This window comes from Lynx rufus, unplaced genomic scaffold (genome assembly GCF_022079265.1).
Source record: "Lynx rufus isolate CCGP_SWC_20201006 ecotype Redwood Valley unplaced genomic scaffold, mLynRuf1.p SCAF_12, whole genome shotgun sequence".
NCBI classification, from domain to species: domain Eukaryota; kingdom Metazoa; phylum Chordata; class Mammalia; order Carnivora; family Felidae; genus Lynx; species Lynx rufus.
Genome location: NW_025814826.1, coordinates 19,470,177 through 19,491,812, shown reverse-complemented (window position 1 = coordinate 19,491,812; position 21,636 = coordinate 19,470,177). Strand labels below are relative to the sequence as shown.

The following is a 21,636-nucleotide window of genomic DNA, read 5'->3' as shown; positions in this document are numbered from 1 at the left end:
ACTGGGTTATTACAGACACAGAGTGAGAGCCAAATTAATTTCATCAAAATCAAAAATTTCTATTTTAGTGCTCCCAAAATGGAAGACTGAATCCACTAGGTAAAAATCTACTTGTGCGTCAAAGTAAGAAAGCACTTTCTAATAATTAGACATCCAACAGTGGAACAGGTTGTACATGGAAACAACAAATAGCGTATCTCCTAAAGTGTTCCAAAAGGCCACAGAGATTAGATTAGCACTACCATCAAAGACTTGAAAGATGAAAGGTTAGTGATTCTAATTATAGCTCCTTACATAATCTGCCTGTTTGGCCAGATAATCATATGGGTTAAAAAAAAATTTTTTTAATGTTTATTTATTTTTTGAGAGAGAAAGAGAGAGAGCATGAGCAGGGGAGGGACAGATAAAGAGGAAAACACAGAATCCAAAGCAGGCTCCAGGCTCTGAGCTGTCAGCACAGAGTCCAATGCAGGGCTTGAACTCACTAACCATAAGATCGTGACCTGAGCCAAAGTCAGATGCTCAACTGGCTAAGCCACCCAGGTGCCTCCATATGGGTTAAAATTTTTTTTTAATTTTTGAAGACTATATGATCAGTCAGAGATATTTCAGAAAGACTTTCTATGTGAAGTTCTTTTCTAGTCTAAAATCAAAACTTTTGTGGAAGTACAAAAGCAGAATTTGTAGTAAATGGTTACTTTTATAGGCATTAAAGTATAGTGCAACACACAGTGCAAAATATTTTTAAAATTCCCTTAAATTTTAAATACTTAACATATTTTCATATATACTTGATAAAAAAAGATGCTCACAACTTTTCCTGCCAAGTCATAAAGATACTGAATAATTTTCTATTTACAGAACCTTTCATTAAAGAATGTTGTTTAATAGCAAACCAAAGATATTTGCTTAAGGGGTGCCTGGGATGGCTCAGTCAGTTAAGCATCCAACTCTCGATTTCAGCTCAGGTCATGATATCACAGGTCTTGAGTTTGACCTCCATATTGGGATCTGTGCAGATAGCACAGAGCCTGCTTGAGATTCTCTCCTCTCTCTCTGCCCCTACCCCATGTGCACGTGCATACGCACTCTCTCTCAAAATAAATAAATCGTTTATTTTTATTTTTTTTTTTTTAAATTTTTTTTTTTCAACGTTTATTTATTTTTGGGACAGAGAGAGATAGAGCATGAACGGGGGAGGGGCAGAGAGAGAGGGAGACACAGAATCGGAAACAGGCTCCAGGCTCCGAACCATCAGCCCAGAGCCTGACGCGGGGCTCGAACTCACGGACCGCGAGATTGTGACCTGGCCGAAGTCGGACGCTTAACCGACTGCGCCACCCAGGCGCCCCAATAAATCGTTTAAATAAAGATATTTGCTTACAAAATGGAGACGTGATCAGATATCAAACTTTTAAAACATTAAACCTAATTTCTTTGTACTTTGTGGTTTTACAAGAGAAGGTAAATGACTACAAAATAAGCAAAAAAATAAAACAATTAAAATTAAAATTAAATATAACAAAAACAGTTACTTTGTACAATATATCATATCACATCTGATGCACTTTCACTAATCAAATAGTTACAGATATAAGAAGCAAAAGAGACTATTTGTGTATGTGTAAAGAGACTATATGATTTTAAGAAATGTCCTCCCACCAGCAAAATAAAAATTTTAGTAGCAGCTCAAGTATATATAAGTTATAAAGCTCAGAAGAAATACATAGTATTAAGAAGCAAACTTTTTTTCCCTATTCACTTTTGTCAAACTACTTAATACTTGAGAAAAGGTATTATAAATAACATGAATGTGTTATGCTTCCTGACTCTGAGTACCCAAATTCTCAAAATCACAATATGAACTTTGTCAGACAACAGAAGAGAAATATTACTGAACAGCTTTAAAAATGTAAAACAAACAAAAATAGAATGTAATTAAAAACCTGAGTTTTTATTTGCAGAATCTTCTAAGTTCTCAGCATTTGAGGTGGCTAAATTTTGGTCTAGAGATACAACAGCCCTTTTATCTTCAAATGTTCTTGCATCTGGATTATGGTAGGCATCTATATTTTGTCTGTGCATCCTATTCAAATCAGCTAAGAGGGAAAAATAAATTCAACAAATACATTTCTATAATTAGTATGCTTAATACATTTTCTTAGAGTAGAGAATCAGAGAAAACAGTAGGATAGGTTGGAATAATTCAATGGTATCTTGGAGCCCTGAAAACAGAAACAAAATTATTAAAACTTGTAAGAAGATTTTCAAAAAATAACCTTATGAAAATCAGTCAAGACGTTAAGAATATAAAAATCTTTGACAGGCCATAAAAACCATATTCATATGTATGTTAGTTCAGAACTTGGAATCTCTGTAAATACAGAACAAACACCAACAATTCAAAACAAGTCATAGTGAAATTTACCCAACTTCATTAGCATTCCTAATGAAAAAATATAATCATGTAGTGTGGAGTTTTAAAATATATTCATAACTTTTTGACAATCCTCTCTTAAAAGATGGAGCTCAATTACCCTCCCTTTGAACATAAGCCAGAGTTAGAAACTCACTTCTTACAAACAGAACACTATAGGATGATGGCATATGACTTCCAAGGCTACTTCATAAAAGACATTATGGTTTCCACCTTGCTTAATCTATTACTTCAAAGATAGTCAGCTACTGTATCATAAAGACAATGATGTAGTCCTATGGAAAGGCCTACATGACAAGGAACAGAGGGAGCCATATTGGAAATGAATTCTCCAGTCCCAGTCAAGCCTTCATATGACTACAGACCTGGCTGAAATTTTGGACTGTAACCTCATGCAAGACCCTGAGACAGAACCACCCAGCTAACCCATTCACCAATTACTGACTCACAGAACCACAAGATCCACAAGATGAGTGTTTGTTATACTAAAACATTACATGTTGGGTAATTTTTGTTACACAACAGTAGATACCACATACACATCACAAAAATCTAAGCACACAGGACCAGGTCAAACAACAAATCAATCTTAAAAACAGACCTGAATGACTACAGAACTCTAACGCTTTAATAAAATAAAAAATATTTCTCTACAAAATAACTGGGATTGTAAGGTAGCAGTGAAAGAGAATTTAAACCTGGACATAAGACATATTTATCAGAAAGCCTATTATGTTCAAGAATGTATTTTGAACATGAATCACAGTATCAGATACAACATGGCCAATAACAGGAAATGTTACCAGAGAGAACAGAGCTCAGAATCAGCAAGTTCATATCCTACTGCAACATTTGGACAGTCTGGACTTGGAAACTGGATAGGAGCTTCAGAGATGAAGATGTATCAGAAAGGATAATAAACAGGAAAATGTGAGAAACAGCTCCAAGGGGGAAAACAGGAAGAGTGTTCTGGCAATATTAAAGCAGTCCAGCTTGACTAGATCACAAAACACATTTAATAAAGCAATGAGAGGAAAATGGAGATTACATGCCTATTCCGGAATATTCTAAAATACAAGCTGATGGTTCTCTATTCTGTTCTGTAGATGATAGTGAAGATAGTCCTGGTAGTAACAGAAGCATTACCAGTAATAATGGCAGCTAGGGAGAGAAAATAGATGGAGATTAAGAGTGTATTTAACTCAAGGAACACACAATGTCTGAAGATAGCCCTAGAACAAAGATAATGTTCACAGACCTAGAAGAGTTTAACCTGGTTCATAATACACATCCCAATAAATGTCAGCTGAAGGGAAGACAGCATCAGAGAGAATGCACAGAACTTAAAGGAAGGAACTGTCAATCCAGTTCAAAGAAAGTAAGGACAGACTAAAATCCACTAAATCAGAAATTAGGACATCAGTTACTTTTGAAAATGTCACATCAATAGAGCAATAGGAGCTAGAATTCATTTTATGGAATATGAAACAGTAAGAAGTTAGTAAGATGTGGCAGCAACAACCACAGACTACTTTTTGAATGTGTTTTATATATGATAAGTGTAAGGTCAAGGCAGAGTTTTTGTTTATTTGTGTTGAAGAATACAAGTAACCTAAGTATATTTAGATGTTAAAGGGAAGAAATGAATAAAAAAAAATGGAAAATGCAAGAAAGAAGGGACTAACTGTAATCAGAGAAACTGACTGCAAAGAAACTGCCCAGTACCAAGAATTGGTAAGGCAAAAATTAGCTGGGTGCTCCCGCCACCATCATCAAATCATGGGATTTATCTGGATATGGAAGGTAAATGAAAATAGAAAGATGATGAGGAAGTTGAAGTAATGAACTAACAGCTGTGATCCCTAAAAAGTCACCAAATTAAACAAAAGAACTTAAATGGGAAATTAATATCTCATCATCCAATTCACTAAAACAGCATAAGATCAGACTATATAGATGAGAAGTCACTATGAATAACAATGCATACAGTACTCTTCCATTTTCTGTTACTAGAGTATGGATATCAAGCTCACTCCTTTGAAAATGATGCCCAGAGCCTTGTTACCAAACTAATGAGTGCTTAGGGAATGCAATCTCATTTTGATATTCACTTCCACAAGCCAAAAATTAAGAGATAAATGTCGTATAAACAAAAACTATAATAAACTTGAAAATCAATAGCATGTTTTTCTTTACTGTTGTGACTATACACAGTACTCTCAATTAGATAAGACAATGTATTTATAAAAAAAGAAAACTGATGTCAGCAGAGTGCATAATTACTTAAGACTATCAGATTCAGCAATCAAGACAAGTCCATATTGCTATTTATTGGAAAAAACTATCAATCAAATAGTCACTCCTTGTCTATCTTTCTGTGAGGTGTAAAACAAAAGTTTGAAATCAGCTAAAAATTAAAATTATACAAGGCACTTTGGTGAAGAGTATAATTTGCCAACCGCAAAGATGTCCCAAAAAATGGCCTTTATTTCAAATGTACACTATCATAGTATTTAATATAAAATTGCTAGCATTACAGAATAATTCTACAAAGAACAGAACAAAATAAAATATTACAGATTCATGATTGGGAAAATAATTCTACTATCTGAAAAATTTATTAGACCAGGGTTAAATTTTATGATAGCTACTACAGGTAAACAACACATACAGTACTTAAATTTTTTCATTCCTTATTTTATTTTATGCTTTTTTTTTTATAAACCTAAACATATACTTTGAAATTAAAATTAATTTTGTTAAGTTAGTCGTTCTTTGGTGGAAAATACCAAAACACTTTAAAGAAAATGGCTGAAAATATTTCTACAGACCCAAGATTATTCAGCAATCATGACTGATACACAAACTCTTCTTTAATAAATCAATTCAGAGGGCTAAAGAAAATTTTCAACCCTGATTCAACTATTAACATATATTTCCAAATTAAAATATACATATTTACTTATAAAGATCACAGTCTCTAAGACAAAAATCTAACTCGTGGTCCATAAAATAAATCTCACAAACCTAAAAATATTGAAATAACAAAAAAGTATATTCTCTAAACAAAAGAGAATATACCCTAAAAGTGACTGCAAGTTACTCAGAAAATACCCAAATATTTGGAAATTTTTAAAACTAATGTCTAAATAATCAATGGATCAAAGAAAAATCACAATAAGAAAACGGAATTGAATGAAAATGAAAAAACCACGTATCAAAATTTGTGAGATACATTTAAAGCAGTACTCAAAAGGAAATTAATAGCATTTTTAAGTGCATATATTAAAAAAGAAATCAAATCATAATCTAAGCTTCCACATTAAGAAAACAGAACAAAGAAAATTAAGTACAAAGTAAACTAAAGAAAATAGTGAAGATGAGAGCAGGTATCAATGAAACACGAAGGGAAAAACAGAAAAATCAATGAAACCAAAGCTGGTTTTATGAGAAGATCAATAAAATGGATAAACCTCCAGGCAAACTCATTAAGTAAAATAAGAATAAATAAATTACAAATATCAGGAATAAAAGAGGAACTATCACTGTAGATTCTACAGTGATGCCAATAAACTATTGGCATAGTTTATACAATAAACATAAAATAAATAAAATACATATAAAAATAAAATAACAATAAAAATAAAATTATTATACAACAATAAACTATTGTTATGCCAATAAACTAAAAAGATGAAATGGATAAATTCCTTTAATGATTCAAACACATTAAGTTCACACAAGAAGAAATAAATAAACTAAATGTCTTTATTAAATAAGTTGAATTCAGGGTGCCTGGGTGGTTCAATCAGTTAAGTGCCTGATTTCAGCTAAGGGCATAATCTCACAGTTCTTGGGTTTGAGCCCCGCATTCGGCTCTGCACTGATGGTGTGGAGCCTGCTTGGGAATCTCTCTCTGTCTCTGCCCCTCTCCCACTCATGTTTTCTCTCTCTCTCAAAAACAAATATATAAACTTTAAAAAACTAAATAATTTATTAAAAAAAATTTTAATTCATGGTTTAAAGACTCCCAACAAGAAAACTCCCAGCCCAGATGGCTTCACTGGTGAATTCTACCAACAGAAGAGGAAACTTTTCCAAATTCATATTTGTGAGGCCAGCATCATCCTGATACCAAAACCAGACAAAATTATAAGAGAAACAGACAAATATCCCTTATGTGCCTAAATGCAAAGATCCTTAACTAGCAAATCAAATTCTACAACATGTAAAAAAAAATTAAAATAATATTAAATAGGGTTTATACCAGGAGAAAGAGCGGCTCACCATTTTAAAAAAAATCAGTCAATGTAGGGGTATCTGGGTGGCTCAGTCGGTTAAGCATCTGATTACGGCTCTGGTCATGATCTTACAGTTAGCAAGTTCGAGCCCCACAACAGGCTCTGTGCTGAAGTTTGCAGCCTGGAGCCTGCTTCAGATTCTGTGTCTCCCTCTCTCTGCCCCTGACCCACCTGTTCTCTGTCTCTGTCTCTCTCAAAAACAAAAAATAAAACATTAAAAACAAATAAAAAGAAACCAGCAATACATGATTAGAATTTTTTTAAAAAACCAATGGAGGGGCGCCTGGGTGGCGCAGTCGGTTAAGTGTCCGACTTCAGCCAGGTCACGATCTCGCAGTCCGTGAGTTCAAGCCCCAAGTCGGGCTCTGGGCTGATGGCTCAGAGCCTGGAGCCTGTTTCCGATTCTGCGTCTCCCTCTCTCTCTGCCCCTCCCCCGTTCCTGCTCTGTCTCTCTCTGTCCCAAAAATAAACAAACGTTGAAAAAAAAATTTTTTTAAATAAATAAATAAAAAACCAATGTAATTCACCATATATCAACAGAGTAAGAAAGATGAAATTATCGTTTCAAAAGATGTAGAAAAGCACCTGGTAAACTTCAACATATATTCATGATGAAAACTCTGAGAAAGAAGAGAATGTTCTAAACCTGGTTTAAAAAAAAATCTACAGAAAACCTACAGCCAAGACTGAGTGCTTTCCAAATGAAATCGAGAACAAGACAAGGATGTCGGTTCTCAAGATTTCTAAATATTGTACTGGAATTCCTATCCACTGTAAATCAACCAAAATAACTGAAAAGTATTCATACTGGAAAGGAAGAAGTAAAACTGTTTGCAGATAACTTAACTGTCCATATTAAAAAATCTCAAAGAACGTACAAAAAAACCCCTAATAAAACCGATGAGTTAAGCAAGAACATACAAAAATCAACGGTCTTTCTATACACTAGCAATGAACAAATGGATATTGAAATTTTTTAATGTTATCATTTAAAACAGCATTAAAACATATGAAATATTTATGGATACAATTTACAAAATATGTTACAAGATCTGAAAGCTGCAAAATATTGCTAAAAGAAGTTAACGAAGACTAGTAAGTGGATAAATATTCCAAATCCATGTATCGAAAGACAATATAGATGCTGGCCACCCCAAATTAATCTATAAAGTCAAGGTAATCCCAATGAAAATCTTACCACAATTTTTTTTTTATTCAGATTGACAAGAGTAAAATTTATCCGAAAATGGAAGGGAAATCAAGTTGACAAAACAATCTTGAAAAAGAAGAACAAAGTTGGAAGAGTCACACTTCTCACTTTCAAAACCTACTACACAAAGCTACAGTAATCAAGAGAGCGTAATATGGGCATAAGGATAGATATCTAGATCAACAGAACAGAACTTAAGAGTCCATAAATAACCTTATAGTCAACTGATTTTCAACAAGAGTATTGAGGCAATACAAAATGTTATAAAACTGATTGTAGCACAGTTCTGTGAATATAGTAAAAACTACTGAATTGTGTACTTCAAAGGGATAAATTCTATGGCATGGAAAATGAGATCTCAACAAAGCTATTATATATATAAAAACAATTAAGACACAGAAAGACAGAGGACCTACCAGCTTGAAGGAGACTAAAGAGACATGACAACTACATACAATATGGGATCCTGGACTAGAGGCTGGAACAGAATAAGGTAGGAGAAAATCCAAATAAAGTCAATAATTTATTTAATAGCATCGAACCCATTTTAATTTCTAGTTTTGGTCACTATACCAAGATCATGTAAGATGTTAATATTAAGGGAAACTAGGTAAAGGGCACCCTCTATATCTTCACAACTCTTCTCTAAGTCTTGAGTTATTTCAAAATAAAAAGTTTAAAAAAAAAACACAATGACTTATCGTACTTACTTACTAGAAAGGCTAAAATTTTAAAGAAGAACAATTACATGGGCTGATGAGGATGCAAAGCAACGAGAAACCTAGTGCCTCAAAATAGAACAACCACTTTGGAAAATGGTCTGGTTGTCTCTTATGAAGTTAAATATATACTTACTATTCATCCTAGCAATTCCATTTCTGTGCATTTAACCACAAAAAATGAAAATTTATGTTCACATAAAGACTTGCAGGTGAATGTTTATAAGTTTTATTTCTAATAGCCTTAAATTGTAAACAACTCAAATATCCATCAACAGGTAAAAGGATAAACACTTGTGATACTTCCACATAGTGCAATACCATTCAGTAATAAAAAGTAAACTACAGCCATATACAACAACAAGAATAAATCTCAAAAACATTAAGGGAAAAAAAGACACAAAAGTCAATACTATTGTGTCAGAATGCAGATCAGAGGTTGGCAAAGGTATGGGGCTGGATACTGGAAATGTTCTATATCTTGACTGTGGCAGTGGCTACTGGAGTCAGTTGTCAAAACTCACTGAATAATAAAGGATAAATTTGGGGGACACTGGGTGGCTCGGTCAGTTAAGCGTCCAATTTGATTTTGGCTCACATCATGATCTCACAGTTCATGAGATTGAGCCCTGTATCGGGATCTATACTGACAGCACAGAGTCTGCTTGGGATTCTCTTCTCTCTACCCCTCCCCCGCTCACAAGGGCTCACACGCTCTCACTCTCTCTCAAAAACAAATAAATAAAACTTTTTTTAAAAAAAGGGTATATTGGGGCACCTGGGTGGCTCAGTAGGTTAAGCGTCCGACTTCAGCTCAGGTCATGATCTCATGGTTCCTGAGTTCAAGCCCTGGGTCGGGCTCTCTGCTGTCAGCTAAGAGCCTGGAGCTTGCTTTGGATTCTGTGTGTCTCTCTCTTTGCCACTCCCCCATTCATGCTCTTTCTCTCTCAAAAATAAATAAATGTTAAAAAATTTTTTTTAAAAAGGGTGTATTTTGTCTTATGCTCTGTGCTGTCAGCTAAGAGCCTGGAGCTTGCTTCAGATTCTGTGTCTCTCTCTCTCTGCCCCTCCCCCACTCATGCTCTTTCTCTGTCTCTCAAAAATAAATAAATGTTAAAAAAATTTTTTTAAAAAGGGTGTATTTTGTCTTATGCAAATTGTGTCTTAATAATCAACATAAAAACAAACATAAATCTAACTGGCTCAAATACAATACATAAACACAAATACTTAAGTATATGTAAAGAAACATTTACTCTCACTACTAATCAGTTAGAAGTAGGAGATACTTTCACTATCTTTCAAACTGGTTAAGTGTTTTTTTTTTAATTGGTTTTTTTTTTTTTTTTTGGTGTAGTTTTTAAAGAATTTAACATGTGTGGGAATGCAAGCTGGTGCAGCCACTCTGGAAAACAGTATGGAGGTTCCTCAAAAAACTAAAAATAGAACTACCCTACGACCCAGCAATTGCACTACTAGGCATTTATCCAAGGGATACAAGTATGCTGTTTCGAAAGGACACATGCACCCCCATGTTTATAGCAGCACTATCAACAATAGCCAAAGTATGGAGAGAGCCCAAATGTCCATCGATGGATGAATGGATAAAGAAGATGTGGTATATACATACAACGGAGTATTACTCAGCAATCAAAAAGAATGAAATCTTGCCATTTGCAACTACATGGATGCAACTGGAGGGTATTATGCTAAGTGAAATTAGAGAAAGACAAAAATCATATGACTTCACTCATATGAGGACTTTAAGAGACAAAACAGATTAACATAAGGGAAGGGAAACAAAAATAATATAAAAACAAGGAGGGGGACAAAACAGAAGAGACTCATAAATATGGAGAACAAACTGAGGGTTACGGGAGGGGTTATGGGAGGGGGGATAGGATAAATGGGTAAGGGGCACTAAGAAATCTACTCCTGAAATCATTGTTGCACTATATGCTAACTAATTTAGATGTAAATTTAAAAAAATAAAAAATAAAATTTAAAAAAAATTTAACATGTGATACTCAAGTAACATCATCATAATCGGGATACAGAACTGTTTCATCACCCCAAAATACTCCAACATGGTATCTCTTTAGAGTTATTCCCTATCCCCAACCATTTTGTCATTTTGAGAATATACATGTATGTCACCATTAGAAAGGGGCTATTTTCACTTAGCATAATTTCTTTGAAGACTCTTCCAAGTTATTATGTGCATCAATAGTTCATTTTAATTCCTGAGTAACATCCCACTGTATAAATGCACCACATTTTGTTTATTCATTCATCCACTGAAAGACATTAGAACACAGTGTGTTTTTTTTTATAGGAACTTGAAAAAAGAACTTTAATGAATAAAGAACTTAGAAAGGAAACAGATTTTAAGTGTCATACAAATAATAAAAATAGAGATATTTACTTAAAAAGGGTTGCTATTACTCCACTTGTATGGGTAATAGATTTTAATATTTATTAATAACAATTCCCCTTATAAAGAGATCAAAGATCTTCCCTAGAGAGCTAAGACAAGGACGAACATTAAATTTCTTTCTTTGTAATAAAAGATCAAAGATAAAACAGGAGTAACTAGAAAAGCCAGCAACCAAATTAAAATTAGGAAACAAAGTACAGAGGATACATGGTCTTGGTCATCATCACATGGCAAAACACAGATCTTTACTACATATTTCAAATATAACAGAAACCACCCAAACAGCATCAGAATGTGACATAACTGGGGCATCTGGGTGGCTGAGTCAGTTAAGTGTCGGACTCAATTTCAGCTCAGTCATGATCTCACTGTTATGGGTTCAAGCCCTGCATCGGGCTCTGCACTGACCACGCAGAGCCTGCTTGGGATTCTCTCTCTCCCTCTCTCTGCCCCTCCCCTGCTCATGCGTGCACTTGTGCTCTCTCTCTCTCTCTCTCTTAAAAATAAAAAATAGAAGAAGAATGTGACATAACTGAGAAGTAAACTTTTATTTATTAAACCTTAAACCTCAAGCCTCTGAGAAATAGGGGTTGTTTCTTATAGCACTTTTTGTTAAATGCCTGGACTAATACCTGTACTTTAAAAGGAAATGTTATAGCACTATCCTTAAATGAAAAACCAGTGTTTTTGCAATATATATTCAAATAAACATTTAACTTTTAAAATAAGAAATGTTTATCTATATATCACCTAAAATTATCTCATCTATAAAAAAGAGTTAAGGGGCGCCTGGGTGGCGCAGTCGGTTAAGCGTCCGACTTCAGCCAGGTCACGATCTCGCGGTCTGTGAGTTCAAGCCCCGCGTCAGGCTCTGGGCTGATGGCTCAGAGCCTGGAGCCTGTTTCCGATTCTGTGTCTCCTTCTCTCTCTGCCCCTCCCCCGTTCATGCTCTGTCTCTCTCTGTCCCAAAAATAAATAAACGTTGAAAAAAAAAAAATTAAAAAAAAAAAAAAGAGTTAAGAGTTCCAGTCTTCAAAACTATGAGAAAAGAGTTATCTTAGTAATTTAAGTGGACCTCAAATACTTTTTTTTTAAAGCCATCTTTAACAAAGAAGCAAATCATAATATTTAAGAACTCTTAATAACTCATATCCAAAAAGTATTCTGACTACATCCCTCAACTATCACTAAAATTAATGTATAGTGCCTAAAGAACAACATGAAATCTGTATTTTTACCATTTAATGGGTTTCTATTATTCATTTCTAATTTCTAATGAAACAATTTTCAAAAAATCCATCTTTGTCTACTTTTATTCATATCTAAAAGTTAATAGAGCCCATCCTAATATATATAACAAGTTGTATAAGGCCTCTTTTGCTAAGTGCCTTGTGTGGTTTCTAGATCAAACATTTTTGAGGGTACATAATTGAAAGACACATCAACATGATTTTACAACCTGCCAGAAAGTTTCTGAGATCAGGTCTTTATTTACCAACAGTCCTTGCACTATGCAGGTATATGGCTATATATGAAACACCACATCCCACAACTATTTCAGATCACCTATTTTAAATATGTTTTACTAGTTTAAAAAATTTTTAATAAGGGGTTTTTCTTACTAGGATTTTTTTTAAATCTAATTACTAGGTTGGGTTAAAACTTACCAATTAACATGAGCTTTTCTCTGCAACTGAGTTAGCACTAGAGGATGAAAAATGTGTAACAAAGTTAAATAGTACTCTAAAGAAAAAAGACCCTCAAAACTGCTATTACATTTATTGCAAAATACTTCTTTTGTATTAAGCAACAAAAAAAGAGACCTTGCCTTTGAGGCTTTGATTCCCACTTCTACTCCCCATTCTTTTAAAAATTTAAAAACAGTTCAGTTTCTTTTAGAAACAACAGATCAATGAAAGCAACATACTTATCAGATTGCCTTTTGCATCTCTCAGAGGAGCACCACCTCCACCTTTCCCCCAGGGGTTGTAACTTCTCATTTCAGCTTCTAATTTAGCTTCATATTCTTCTTTTTCTTCGCGTTCTCTCTTTCTTCTTTCTTCTCTTTCCCGAATCTTGATAATATGAAGGGATATTTATAAGTGCTGACAAGCACTCTGATATAAAAAGTTTAGTTTTAATATCAGTTTTTATTTTTCTTATTAGAGAAAAAACCTTGGGAAAAAAATTTTTACAGTCTATTTCACTATAAAATTTAAAATCATAAATCAATGGAATACTCAATTTAAAAACACTCCTTGGCTAGAATGAATAGCGGCTGGTCCCTCATATCATGCCATGAGTACTTTCCAGCCACTGATGCCAGTTGAGACTGAACCAATTCCTCCTTCCCACCCCCAACTTCTACCTGAGCCACTCCCTCCCTAACATCACCAGTTGCTTGAGGACCAACAGGATCTCCCTACTTTCCTTTTCCATTTATCTTTTCATGGGACCTGGCCAGCCACAAACTAGTCCCCACACCTCACCAGACTTTTCTACCCTGGGCAAACTCCATTCTCAGAATTCAAAGAGGTTGGAGAATTCTGGGCTACTTTAAGTACAACTTTATGAAAGCAAACAAAATAGGCTTCTCATCATCAAGTATAAGCATAGGATTGGGTCTCTAGAGACATTTCGATAGGCAATGAACAAGTATCTACATTTTGGGAAGTTACTTTTAAAAACATAATCACATACATAGAAAATTTAAGCACCCATTCCAGCAAAGCCATGGAAGTCATCACATGCATGAAATAAAATTCTAGAATTAGGAAATCTAGTTTTGTCAGTGGTGTTCAGTCTTCTATTTGTAGAAACCTACCATCCAAAAATTAAAGTAATTCTCTAATTAAGAAAAATCCATTTTCAAGGAGGTTGCCATATAAAAACTGAACAAAAGGAGCTTTAGAAGAAATCCAAGTAGAACTTTATAGAAAAGTACCTAAGGTGGGCATATACCTACGAAGAATTCCAGGATCCTCTCCGAGATATATGGATATTCCCCAAAAAACCCCAAACATTTGATACAATTACTTTTAAGTAAGCTCTCTTCAAATATAACAAACTACAACAGAACCCATTATCCTTTTCTCTAAAAGTGTTCTACTTTTTTTCTCTTAATTCATATTCATAGCCTCATTATTCATGTAGATTACAACATACAGAATCATCTTCAAGCCATTTCTTCTTTCTCATTCCCTATATCTAAGTACTATCAATAAATCCCAGAGTTGTCTTCTGGATATTCTATCTTCCCTGTCTGGTTCAGAGCCTCATTACCTCCTATCTGGACTGCCTCAATAGTTTTAAGGTTTCTCCACCACATCTCTTTCTCAATCATACACATCACAACTAGCTATCCTCCTAAAACTTTTAAACCATTCCTTTTACTCTCTGGCTTAAAATTTCCTCCTTTAGGCTATCCATAATAGGATGAAATTGAAAACTTACTAGCTAAACTTCACGATCCAGCACAATCTGACATTTCAGATCCTTCTCCCACATCAATTCTATTTCCTGAGTATGCCAGGAATTTAAAATCTATTCACTGTATAACATACAGCTCAAATATCAACAACACATGAAGTCTTCTTAATCACCAGGCAATTATTCTTATCCTATGTTTCCAAAAGCATTCTAATCTATCTGCATCAAAAATTTATCATATTGAATTATAAATGACTGGTATTGTTTTCTCCTGTGCCACAAAGAGTTCTAAGGGACCACTGTGCTAACATATAAGATGTTCAACATTAAATGTATCAATGAACAAATGCATGAATGAATAAATGAATACCTGTTGCTGCAAAGCTTCTTGGTAAGACTGAAGTGACTGTTTTGAAGGCTTTGGTTTATCTTCAAAAATTAATCCTGAATTTATTCCTCGATCACTTGTGATTTTCAGTTCATTCTGTCCAATCATATTCCTACATCAAGTACACAACAATTTGTATCCATTTATGACAAAGCAAGAATACAACACTCCTTTGAAACAGCATAGCATTTAAGTAGATTTAAAAATAGGGGAAGATATTTCTCTGTAGGTCAAAGAGAAATCCTTAAGTAAATGTTCCCTTACTAAGCTCTCTCCACTCTCTCTGTTTTCACAATTAATGAAACTTTTACATTTATTAGATCTATTTCTTGACCTATGTGGCAGTTACATGGGGGTAAAATCTGTGTGATAAGTCATCAAGTGGTATATGTATGGCTTAGGCACTTTTCTGAATGCAGGGAAATAATACAGTAGAATTCTCTCAATATCATAAGAATGTACTTAATAAATGTATACCAACTTCTTAGCCATCTCAAAAATAAAACAATAAAATCACAGTAAAAAGTCTGTCTCAAATAAAATTTATATTTTTGAAAAATTTGCAATGAATCAAAAAATGAAAAACTTAAAACATATTATGGTTACAGAAATCTCAAGCAATAAAGTGCTATTTGTCTTAAACATAGGAATGTAGCCACTTTGAAGAAAATAATACATTTTAAAAATCTGAATTACAAAAGATAAACTCAAATATTAGTTTTATTATAAAATTATAACTATGAAAAAGAGACTACGAAAGGCTTATCTCCAAAAACAGTATCATGTCTTTAAATAAGAGTTCCCTTTGTGTATCTAATTTATCCAATTTATTTATAATCTTTTATGAAGATAAACAGGTATGTTTATGTATACTGTCACACTGCATCCTGAGAGGATAAAAGGACAGATGAGAAGATCCAGAGCAAATGATTCCTAACAGAACTTCTACTTTGTGGGGGCTCTGTATGTGCAAATGAAGAAGGCTGAAGGGGCTTATTTGAGTAAAACCAATCTCTCAAAACAAAATAGCTACAAATTACATAGTGAATTGATTCACTCATTATCTATTTCACTCCTTTTGCTTCCTGTCTTTTACCATTCACTCAAGGACCCAAATTCTTGGCCTTTATCAATTTTCCCATGGCCCAAAGATGAGAGGGTTTAGAGATACACAGTCAGATTGGGATGGGAGCAAGGAGAGAAGTGGTAAGGGGGTGGTAGTCAAAAAATAACACTATTTTTGAGGTATGTTGTAGCATACATTAGGATTTCCTAACTTTCTATGGCTGAATAATATTTCACTTATATGGATATAACACATTTTGTTTACCCATTTATCAGCTGATGGACATTTGAATTGTTTATACTTAAAGTATTGTGAACAATACAGTTATGAACATTCACATATGAGTCTTGGTGTGTATATATATTTTCATTCCTCTTAAGTATATACCAAGTGTTGTATGGTAAGCATATGTTTAACTATTTAAGGTAACTGCCATTTCCTCCAACTGCTTTTTATATATACTGATTTTGTACTCAGCAATGCTGCTAAAACTTCTAACATTGTATGTGTACGTTCTTTTGCAAATAACATTTTGTTTGCTCTCTTCCTTCCTAGTACTCATACCTATCTTTCTTCCTTTTTTATTTTTGATCTTGCTGCAATTATTGGGCCCTAAAAAATGTGGTCATAAGAACACTCGTCATATTGCCAATTTCAAAAAGAATGTTTTACATGTATCACCATTAAGTAAAGTATATGATATAGGTCTTTCATGTTTACACATTCTCAGGTTAAGTAGGCTCTCCTCTAACATATTCTGCTAAGTTTTCAATCGCTAATGGATATTGATGTTTATTACTTCTTTTTCTGTAACTACTGAGATGGTCATATAGCTTTCTTCTTTATTATACCAATATAGTACATTATAATACTGATTTTACAATATTGACATCTAACACCAATTAGCATTTAGTATATGTCAGACACTTTTTTAGACACTTTACATATTTTAATTCATTCAATCCTCAGAATAAACCTATGAGTTGATACCATTATTATCCCACTTAATAAACAGGGAATAGAAGTTAAGCAACATGCCTCCAGCTGAATAGAAAAACCAGGATTCATACCAAGACACTCTGCCTCCACAGTCCACACTCTTAGTTGATGTGTACTACTACATTTATTCATCCTATTTTCCAGGAAATTCCAATTTAGAATTCAATATCCCTTTTTACATTATGAGGTTCAGTTTTAGGATGGCTGTATCTATCTTTATGATTGAAATCAGCTGGAAATTTCCAATTGTCATTATGACCTTGTTGGGTTTCATATAAAGATTATGACATTCTCATAATCACAGCTGTGGAGTATTCCCTCCTCTTCTGTACTCTGTATTATTTTGTGTAAGTTTGAGGGAAGATTTGAAACTTATGACCTAATTTCTTTTTTTTTTTATTTTTTTTTTCATGTTTATTTTTGAGAGAGACAGAGACAGAGCATGAGCAGGGGAGGAGCAGAGAGAGGGAGACATAGAATCTGAAGCAGGCTCCAGGCTCTGAGCTGTTAGCACAGAACCCAACGCGGGGTGCGAACCCACGAACCGCGAGATCATGACCCGAGTCGAAGATGGACACTTAACTGACTGAGCCATCCAGGCACCCCTTATGACCTAATTTCTAAAAAAGTTTTTATATTATTCAAGTTTTCTATTTCTTTTTGAGTCTATTTTATTAAGTTAAATTTTAAGAGGAATCTTTCTTCTTCACTTAAATTTCCATATTCATTGGCATAAAACTATGCATAATATACCCTTACTATCATTTTAACTTTAACTCCAACTACAGTGACAATTTTTCATTCCCAGTATTTATTTATGCCTCATCATTTTTTTTTATCAACTTCAGTAAAACCTTGTCTTTTATTAATCTTTTTATTCTTCTATAACCCTACTGCTTGTTTTCTGCCTTATCAAGCTATCACTTATATAAAGAAATAATATAGTCTCACACTAGGATTCTGTTTGTCTACTTTAATCTGAAGTTCTTTAAAATTTTGCTTTATATATTTTGAGACCTTATTTTTAGGTGCATAAAATTTTGTGTTGCCTTTATGCTGCTAAAATGAACCTTTATTCTTTATAAAAGAATTCTTTTGATCTTGAAGCTTTATGACTAAAAAATCCATTTTATCTGATGTTAATATAGTAAACAAAATTTATTTCATATTCTCCTAGTGTATTTGTACCCTTTTACTTTCAACTGTTCTATATCACATTTAAATATATGTAATACGGGTAACCCCTGGATTTTGCTTTCGCATCTAGTATGACAAGCTTTCTCATTGAAACAGATATAGATACTTAAAAATTTACTAATATCAAATTAAAATTTTCCATTTAATTTGTACTTATAATCAAGTTAAACAGGCTTGCTCCTTAAACCTTTCTATATCTCATTTTGTTCTTTTTGCCTTTTTAATTTTTCCCTTTAGTACATTAGTAAGTTGTGCCTTTTATCTCAATACTTTTTAATTTTTTTTTAATGTTTATTTATTCTTGAAAGAGAGACAGCATGCGAGCGGGGGAGGGGCAGAGAGAGACAGAATCGGAAGCAGGCTCCAGGTTCTAAGCGGTCAGCAAAGAGCCCAACGCAGGGCTTGAACCCATGAGCAGTGAGATCATGACCTGAGCTGAAGTTAGATGCGTAACTGACTGAGCCACCCACGCATCCCTTATCACAATACTTTTCATGCTTACCCTAAAAATATAACATCCATACTTACCAAAGACTAAAGCTAATCAAAATATTTACCAACCTCCCAAATGATACAAAGATTTTAAAACACATTAATCCTATTTAGCCCCTTCCATATTATATGCTATTCCTATTAATTATTCTTAATTTTACTTACCCTTAAATCCAAAATAATTTTACATAAATATTTAATTCCACCTACTTATTTACCACCTTTCTTCCTTTCCACTCCTTTATGAAACTCAGACCTTTCTCACTGCAACCTCCTTCCTTCTGCGTTTAGAATTTCATTTACTAAGGGTCTGCTAATGGTAAATTTAGTGGTTCCTCTTAAAATATTTTTATTTCATTTTCATTAATGAAAAATAACTTTGCTGAGTATACAACTGTCTCAACACATTGACAGTATCTTTATCTTCTGAATAGCTTTCTAGAGTTCTTTTGAAAGAAAGGTCTTTTCTTTTTTGGGGCACCTAGGTGGCGCAGTCGGTTAAGCGTCTGACTTCAGCCAGGTCACGATCTCGCGGTCCGGGAGTTCAAGCCCCGCGTCAGGCTCTGGGCTGATGGCTCAGAGCCTGGAGCCTGTTTCTGATTCTGTGTCTCCCTCTCTCTCTGCCCCCTCCCCCGTTCATGCTCTGTCTCTCTCTGTCCCAAAAATAAATAAACGTTGAAAAAAAAAAATTTTTTAAAAAAAAGAAAGAAAGGTCTTTTCTCTCTGGCAGATTTCACGTTCCTCTGTATTTTATATTCTCAAGTTTTACTACAATTGTCTTTTATCTAGCCTGTTTGCAAGGTGTTAGGATTCCAGAATGTATAGGTTAAAAAATTAGAAAATGTTAAGATATCATCTCTTCAAATATTTTTGTCCCACTCTCTCTAGAATTCCAATTTCATATTTAGTCCTTTTTAGTTCCATAATTTTTATCCTTTTTTTTTTTCATATTTTCCATGTCTTTTTCTCCCTGTTCTGAATGATTTTGTATCTACTAGTTCAGAGGTTTTCAAATTTTAGAGGACAACATGGGGTGCCTGGGTGGCTCAGTCAGTTAAGTGTCCAATATCAGTGTAGGTCACACACAGTTCATGGGTTCATGAGTTTGAGCCCCACATAGGGCTCTCTGCTGTCCGTGAGGAGCCAACTTTGGATCCTCTCTCCCTCTCTCTCTCTGCATCTCCCCTGCTCACTCGCTCTCTCTCAAAAATAAACATTAAAAAAAAAATTTTAGAGTACAACAGAATCATCTGGAAAGCTTGTTGAAACACAAGGTGTCAGCCCCTCTACAGAATTTTTATTCACAGGGAGGGTAAGGGCCTGAGAGTTTGCCCTATGATTTTGCTACTCTGGGAGCCACATTTTGAAAACTGTTCTAGTTCATTAATTCTCACTTTAGATATGTGACATCTGCTATTAAGGTCCATCCATTAAGTTAATATTCTCAATCATTTAAAAATTTTTCTAAAATACATAGCTGCATTTAAACTCTGACTGGTCATTCTTCATAAGTTTATTATGCCCTGATATAAACATGACCAATATGACTATTTTAGATTTTGTCTAATAATTCCTAATCTGAGGTCCTTATCTGTCTGTTTTTGCAAGCCTATCCCCACTCATGGTTTAGTTCCTTGTATATTTTGTGATTTTTGTTTTTTAATATTTATTTATTTTTAAGAGAGAGAGACAGAGCACAAGAGGTGGAGGGACAGAGAGAGAGGGAGACACAGAATCCAAAGCAGGTTAAAGGCTCTGAGCTGTCAGTGCAGAGCCCAATGAGAGGCTCAAACCCATGAACTGTGAGATTATGACCTGAGCCAAAGTTGGATGCTTAACCGACTTAGCCACCCAGGCGCCCCTATTTGGTGATTTTTAAATGTGAACTTCATATTTTCCACGGAAAAGTATTTAAATTACTTTTTAAATTACTATTTAAAGTACCAATTACTTTAAATTCCTGTTCATTGAGAACAGGAATTTCGGGAATTTCCCTTATGTTACTCGGACTCCGGCAGCTTCATTAATAATCTCTGTACTTTTTTCCTTCCTTCATTAATCCAATTTCTATCATCCTCCCTTAATTCTATCATCAATTTTTCAATAATTCTGCTTAAAGAACGACATTGCTTTCATGTTTCAAGAAATCAATTTTTTAAAGTTATCAACAAAAGAAGCACAAAGAACAAAGATAAACAGCATTCCAAAAACAAAAATAAGAAAAACACATAAACTTAGACACTTTTTTCCTTTTTTCACGAAGTCATTATAGATTTTACCGATGATATTTATGGCTTAAGACTAGGAGATTCTCTAAAACCCTGCCATGCTTATGGGACCTGGGATGGAAACTGCCAAAAATGGTTTTGAGAAGTGAATAAAGTTGAAGCAGTGATTCCCTAGCAATTGAAGACTCCTGTTCTTCTCCTTCTTTTTTTTCCCCCTCTTTCTCTGGTGATCCAGAGCTCTTACTACTTAGAAATCACCCAGACCAGGGGTGCCTGGGTGGCTCAGTCAGTTAAGTGTCGGAGTTTGGCTCAGGTCATGATCTCTCACATTTCAGGAGTCCGAGCCCCCCGTTGGGCTCTGTGCTGACAGCTCAGAGCCTATAGACTGCTTCAGATTCTCTCACTCTCTCTCGCTCTCTCTCTCTCTCTCTTTCTTTCCCTCCCTCCCCACTCATGCTCAGTCTCTCTCTCTTAAAAATAAACATTAAAAAAAATTTTTTTTAATCTCAAAAAATCATTCAGACCATAAGGTGTACCATTCAGACAATGTAGTTAAATTTATTGTCACATAAGAAATGAGCGTGACAAAGTGGTTATTGAGGACAATGCCAATATCAAAACTGGAGGAGTGGATAACACTGTCAAAGTCACAGGAGATAATTTGGCCTTCAGTGTAGCCATGGATACCTACCAATGGTTTTATCTCATCATCTTTGGGAAGGGAGTCCTGTCA

At 34.4% G+C, this 21,636-nt stretch overlaps 1 protein-coding gene across 4 annotated transcripts in view; it reads right to left on the bottom strand.

The window, feature by feature from the left end:
- CSPP1 (centrosome and spindle pole associated protein 1) overlaps nt 1–21,636 on the bottom strand; it is a 161,889-nt gene that overhangs the window by 38,095 nt on the left and 102,158 nt on the right. For all 4 annotated transcript variants that reach the window (XM_047074007.1, XM_047074008.1, XM_047074009.1 and 1 more), the window contains 3 exons: nt 14,904–15,033; nt 13,032–13,179; nt 1,947–2,099 (listed from right to left, as the gene is read on the bottom strand). In XM_047074007.1, coding sequence (XP_046929963.1) covers nt 1,947–2,099; nt 13,032–13,179; nt 14,904–15,033 — 431 coding nt within the window. The remainder of the gene's footprint in view (nt 1–1,946; nt 2,100–13,031; nt 13,180–14,903; nt 15,034–21,636) is intronic.